Raw genomic sequence first — 6,605 nt, 5'->3', positions numbered from 1 at the left:
TTGCAAAAGAGGCAAACGCCTCCAGAGGCATGAGAACACAGGACAATGGAGAGAACGCTATGTGCGAATGGGGGAAGAAGACACCCCACTTTAAGTTGCTAGTATTAAAGGTTAAGCGTCCCTCCATTTTTAGATTTTGGCCATTTGCGTGTTTTTGTTTTAAAAATATGAATATTGTTATGTTATTAGTCATTCTTAAGTTTTTGGATTAATAAAAGGTGTATGCAGGTGGTGCAAGAGGGTATCAACCCCTGCACATCTGACAGATGAATGTGTTATAGTTTAAGAAGTGCTGCCTATGATTGTCCAAATGTGCACAAAGTAATTTTCGTTTTTTTCGGAAATGGGAACTGCATGTGTCATGAGGGTCATAGATAGTTAAGTGCCAGGAATGTTTGGATGTGGGGAATCAGGGAAAATTTGCTCACCAAGGATCATTGATACCTTTAGCAAGCTATCAGTATCACAGGGGGGCCTGTAAGATTCGAAATTTTCAGCAATAATCACGCAAGAAAACAGGATAAAATAAGACAGTTTATTGACCAAAGTAAGCTTGCACAGAAAAACCTTTGATAAAAGGGCATACAAAATGGCCGCCGGGCCTCGTGATCAGTTTCTGGACCATTTGATTTCTGTTACTGCAAGCCAGACAGGCTTGTGGATTGAAAACAGTAAGCCCCCGAAAGCCAGTATCGGGGAACCGAAACTCAGGGAAACAGCATACATATTCAATGGATTCTAAGTACAGGACGGTTTCAGGCAAACAGGATGGGGCCCATCAAGATATGGGCGGACAATGCATGAACACTTATACCCATTTAATGTACAAAGGAGAAACCGTTTAACAGCCATCAAGGGAAATCTCCAGACCGATCAATATGCGAACCGAGTCACGGTGACAATGTAAAAGACATTAAAAGACATTATTGGCCAGGAAGGCCAGTTAAGTTATCACCGGCTCCCGTTACAAGACAAAGCGCCCCTGCAGAGATTTCTGCCCGCCAAAATTAATACAAAGACAGGACTATGATTTGGCGGGAGATAAGACTGTCCCAAAAGGGTATAACTATGGATTGAAAGTCCATCAAAGTTACGGTTACACAGATCCAGGACCAAGTTCACGTTTCACTTCTTCGGAATTCGACCAAGACGTTTCTTCTTTTCGAGGGCGCTTCGGACGGACTTTTCAGTGCAAGGCAGCACTTCGATTTCGGGACATGATCGGTGTTCAGCCAGACAAGGCTCGGCCACGACGGGAAGATGACGAGGGTGGCCCGGGTGCTGTTGTCGGGAGATCATCGACGACCCAGGCCGAAGGAGAAGACGCCCTCGGGAAAAACCGACGATCCAGGTCGGATAAAAAGGATATTCCGAGCCGAGCCAGGCAAGGCCTCGACACGTGCATCCATTTCTTCAATACCACATTGGTGGCAGGAACTGCTCCATGAACCCAAATCCACAATAGTGGATCTCAACCTTGACAAGCGCTCATCGAGGCTGTGTCTATCCCGCCGCCTCGAGAGAGAGAGAGAGAGAGAGAGAGAGAGAGAGAGAATATCGACTGCGCCAGAAGTTTCCAGATCCACGTGATGACGGAAAGCTGTGCTAAAAGATTGCGAACCCCTTTTTGCGATTCCGATAGTGGTGAGCATGATCCCGAGTTCCTCAAATCGAAACTTAGTTTAGGTATTTAGGGGAGGGAGTAAGGTTAAATCGTAATGTGTTTCCCCTTTTACGACGTGCCGTGTGTTCCCCATTTCCATAGAGTCAAGTTCATAAATTTGTGCATGATTGTAGTTACTTTAATCTGTGCCTGTGACATGTATTTTGTAATGCTTCAAACTGTTTAAAAATAAAAGCATCCATTTCGTGCTATTCAACCAGGTCTATTGAGTCCTTTCTCTGCACTACAGTTCTCTGCATCTAAGTCCAAGGTCTAGAACCGTAGGGGAGAGTGGGTCGAACCACTCAAGGGTAATTATTGCACAAAGCCTGGCAGGAGACCAGAACGAGCAAGAGAAACCCCCTACACATCCCTAATTGCCCTTGAGAAGGTGGTGGTGAGCCGCCTTCTTGAACTGCTGCAGTCCGTGTGGTGAAGGTGCTCCCACAGTGCTGTTAGGGAGGGAGTTCCAGGATTTTGACCCAGCGACGATGAAGGATCGGCGATATACTTCTAAGTCAGGATGGTGTGTGACTTGGAGGGGAACATGGAGGTGGTGATGTTCCCATGCGCCTGCTGCCCTTGTCCTTCTAGGTGGAAGAGGTCGCGGGTTTGGGAGGTGCTGCCGAAGAAGCCTTGGTGTGTTGCTGCAGTGCATCTTGTGGATGGTACACACTGCAGCCACGGTACGCCGGTGCTGGAGGGAGTGAATATTTAAGGTGGTGGATGGGGTGCCAATCAAGCGGGCTGCTTTGTCCTGGATGGTGTCAAGCTTCTTGAGTGTTGTTGGAGCTGCATTCATCCAGGCAAGTGCAGAGTATTCCATCACACTCCTGACTTGTGCCTTATAGATGGTGGAAAGGCTTTGGGGAGTCAGGAGGTGAGACACTCGCCTCAGAATACCCAGCCTCTGACCTGCTGTTGTTGCTACAGTATTTATATGGCTGGTCCAGTTAAGTTTCTGTTCAATGGTGACCCCCAAGGTGTTGATGGTGGGGGATTCAGCGATGGTAATGCCATTGAATGTCATGGGGAGGTGGTTAGACTCTCGCTTGTTGGAGATAGTCATTGCCTGGCACTTGGGTGGTGCGAATGTTACCTGCCACTTATCAGCCCAAGCCTGAACTGCCTCATGCACGGAGCCCTGGTCAGTCTGGTGGACTGCCTCTTTGACCATTCTTCCTGACAATCGTAATCCCTCTCACTAATGTTGCTTTCTGTCTCCCATGGTCACACAGACAGATGTTACCCAGCAGCACCTGGTGTTTACACTGCTTTCCCCACTGTCGCTCGAGGCCTCCTTATCCGTAGCTGTGATATCCGAGTGGTAAGGTCAGAAACTAAGAGAAGCGAGATATTAGGAACAAAACCCAACTGTTTATTTACACGGTGTAGCAGAGAAACATATCTCTTACAAGCTGGAGGCAAGGCACAATCTTATTGCACGAGCACAAGATGGAGGATCCACCTCTGAGTCATACCCATAATGCAATGCCACATTACCGAATTAACTGGTGTTTCAGGACATTGAATACATGACCCAGTACCTTAAATACTGGTTAATGTGAACCCTTAATATTTGGCTCCATCTGGTGGATAACTTAAACATTACATCCCAGATTACTATAGTAGCTTTCCCGACAGCCGGCAGAACGCTTTTGGAGTTTGGCCAAGCTTCCCAGCATGCTCCGGAGACCATTCGGCCCATCGTGCCTGTGCCGGCTCTTTGGCCGAGCTCTCCAATTAGACACACGCTCCCCTGCTCTTTCCCCTTAGCCCTGGAATTTTTTACTTTTCAACTATTTGCCAATTCCCTTTTGAAAGACACTATTCAATCTTCTTCCACCGCCCATTCAGACAGCGCATTCCAGATCACAGCAACTCGCTGCGTAAAGAAAGTTCTCCTCATCTCCCCCTCTGGTCGATTATCTTAAATCTGTGTCCTCTGGACTTTCTGTTTCTCCTTATTCACTCTAACAAAACCCTTCGTAATCTTGAACCCCTCCATCAAATCTCCCCTTAACCTTCTCTGCTCTAAGGAGAGCAAAAGGTTGGTATGCAGGTACATCAAGTAATTAGGAAAATGAATCGAATGTTATCGTTTATTGCGAGGGGAATTGAATATAAAAGTAGGGAGGTTATGCTTCAGTTATACAGGGCATTGGTGAGACCACATCTGGAGCACTGTGTACAGTATTGGTCTCCTTGTTTAAGGAAGGATGTAAATGCGTTGGAAGCAGTTCAGAGAAGGTTTACTAGACTAATACCTGGAATGGGCGGGTTGTCTTATGAGGAAAGGTTGGACAGGCAGGGCTGGTATCCGCTGGAGTTTAGAAGAGTAAGAGGTGACTTGATTGAAACATATAAGATCCTGAGGGATCTGGACAGGGTGGATGTGGAGAGGATGTTTCCTCTTGTGGGAGAATCTAGAACTAGGGGGTCACTGTTTAAAATAAGAGGTGGCCCATTTAAGACAGAGATGAGGAGAAATTTTTTCTCACAGAGGGTCGTGAGTCTTTGGAACTCTCTTCCTCAGAGGGCGGTGGAAGCAGAGACTTTGACTATTTTTAAGGCAGAGTTAGATAGATTCTTGATAATCTTTCACCCCTTGCTTATCGGGGGTAGGTGGGAATGTGGAGTAATCAGATCAGCCATGATCTTATTGAATGGTGGAGCAGGCTCGAGGGGCCGAGTGACCGACTCCTGCTCCTAATGCGTGTGTTCGTATGCCCTACTTCTCCAGCCTCTCCACGTCACTGAAGTCCCCTTCATCCTTTCGAAAGTGTGGCACCCAAGAATTGGCCGCAACACTCCTCGCTACGCCCGCTAACATTTCTCAGAGATGGTCAGACCCACGAGATGCAGCTTCATGGTGTCGTCGCTGACGTACTGGTCCCGCTCCGACAGGGGGATCAGGTCGTCTATCTTGGCATTCCCCGTGTGTGGGACCTCGAGGGTTTTCACGTCAGACACAAACCACTCACCATTGACACACCGGTAGAGCAGAATGCTCAGCTTGTGAGAGTGGTTCTTGTCAGCTGTGTCGCAGCCTTTCAAGTGGACAGAAAGTGTTGAGAAGTTGTCCTCTTGCACAACCTCATCATATCTACCGTAATACTGGCTGTAATTCTGCTGTGTTACAATCCGTTGCCCTTTCGGGGAATAGGTGAGGTTCCATTCAGTCTTCAGGTGGAAGAATTTGGTGGATAGGGTTTTATTAAGAGCAGTTTTGGCCATCGCCTTGTAACCTGGGATGTCCCAGGGCATGCTGAAACTGCCCGACGTATACAGCCTCATGGTGAAAGGGATGGCGGTGATGTCGTGGCGCCGGCCGATGGCCTCCGCGGGCAGAAGGTGAGCCTGGTAGGCCAGCAGGCTCTCACGGAGCAGGTAGGAAGAGATGGCCGCGGGCAGGCATCCGGGGCCTTGCAGGTCAAACAGCTTCTCGGGAGGCATCATGGGGTAGCGAATGTGGGCGAGCATTTCCTCGGTGTGGGTGGGATGCAGGGAGAGCCAGCTCGCCAGGGCTTGGAAAAGGACCACTTCATCTTCCACCACAGTGTTGGAGCTTTGGAGGAGAGCAGAGAGCTGCTGGGCTTCCATCAACGTCCAGTCTGGGGACTTGATCACAGTGCCAATGTTCCAGCTTATAAACCTCAGGCATTCCTCTTCCAGTTGGACAAGGCCTGCCAGCTTGGCGTACTTGTACCAGGTGATGGCATGGTTGGAGGAGCCCCGGGCGGCCACGTTGGTCAACATGAACCGCTGGCAGCCTTCCCTCAGTTCCCGGACGTTGTACTTTTCCGACAGAACGTGAAGGGGCACCGCGCTCCCGGTGCTGAGGGTGATGCTGCCGCTGTAGAGGTACCTCAGGAAGTCGGGGAAGTGGGCCAGGCAGCCCTCGTCCTCGGTGAGGTGGACAACCCGGCCTCTGGCATCCGACCAGCTCTCGGTGTCCAACAAGGCCTTGAAGACGTCGCTGCGCGCGGCCAAGATGAAGCGGTGGGCGTTCAGCGTTAGCTTCTTGTTCACGGTCAGTCGGAGGTCACTGAGCTCCTCCTTGTTGAACAGGGCGGAAAGGATCCCGATCAACTTGGCGTGGTGATCCAGTGGCTCCAAGGGCCCCACGGCATCCATGACCTGGCGGTGAAGGGCAAACCATGCAGTTAATGTACAGATCAACCAGCTCTTTCTCTGTCTCTGTCTCTCCCCTCTCTTTCACTGTCTCTCCCTCATTGTCACTGTTCCTATCTAAGCATATTATCTAAATGGTGAGAGATTGCAGAGCTCTGAGATGCAGAGGGATCTGGGTGTCCTAGTGCATGAATCGCAAAAGGTTACTATACAGGTAGAGCACATAATTAGGAAAGCTAATAGAATGCTATTGTTTATTGCGAGGGGAATTGAATACAAAAGTAGGGAGGTTATGCTTCAGTTATACAGGGCATTGGTGAGACCACATCTGGAGTACTGTGTACAGTATTGGTCTCCTTATTTAAGGAAGGATGTAAATGCATTGGAAGCAGTTCAGAGAAGGTTTACTAGACTTAATATCTGGAATGGGCGGGTTATCTAATGAGGAAAGTGTAGTGGCGCTCCGTAGTTTTCAATATGCAGCCACTGAGCTTTGAGGCTTTTAGCAACGAGTAGACGCGTGTCGAAATAAAACGTTCCAAAACATAACTTTGTCTTTTAACTGTTTACTGTAGTACATTTCAAACAGAATTTCAAAGTAAAACACGTTTAACACACATGGTCAAAAACTGTATTGCTCCACAGCCCTCAAAGCTTCTACCTTTTCCAGCCTCGTGGAGCTTGAACTGTAAAAATGGCTGGATATATCATGTGACAAGCTTAAGGACTATACCATTGGAGCAAGAATGAAGGGGGTCTCTCAGACTATACTATTGGAACAAGAAAAGAGGGGGTTTCTCAATACAAT

The 6,605-nt window shown here is 48.5% G+C and overlaps 1 protein-coding gene across 1 annotated transcript; it reads right to left on the bottom strand.

Annotated features, from left to right (window-relative positions):
• Nucleotides 1–493: 493 nt before the first annotated feature.
• LOC147094911 (BTB/POZ domain-containing protein 17-like) lies at nt 494–5,800 on the bottom strand. Its single transcript, XM_085974536.1, has one exon. The coding sequence runs from the start codon at nt 5,798–5,800 to the stop codon at nt 4,490–4,492; it is 1,311 nt and encodes a 436-aa protein (XP_085830662.1). The 3' UTR covers nt 494–4,489.
• Between the last annotated feature and the right edge of the window lie 805 nt (nt 5,801–6,605).

This window comes from Somniosus microcephalus, unplaced genomic scaffold (assembly GCF_052327205.1).
Source record: "Somniosus microcephalus isolate GS21.2 unplaced genomic scaffold, FLI_Smic_1.0 unresolved_chr1, whole genome shotgun sequence".
Taxonomy (NCBI): domain Eukaryota; kingdom Metazoa; phylum Chordata; class Chondrichthyes; order Squaliformes; family Somniosidae; genus Somniosus; species Somniosus microcephalus.
This window is presented reverse-complemented; position numbering and strand designations above follow the sequence as displayed.

Coding starts and splice junctions, on each gene's coding strand:
- LOC147094911 (XM_085974536.1), bottom strand. CDS start 5,800: ATGGATGCCGTGGGGCCCTTGGAGCCACTGGATCACCACGCCAAGTTG.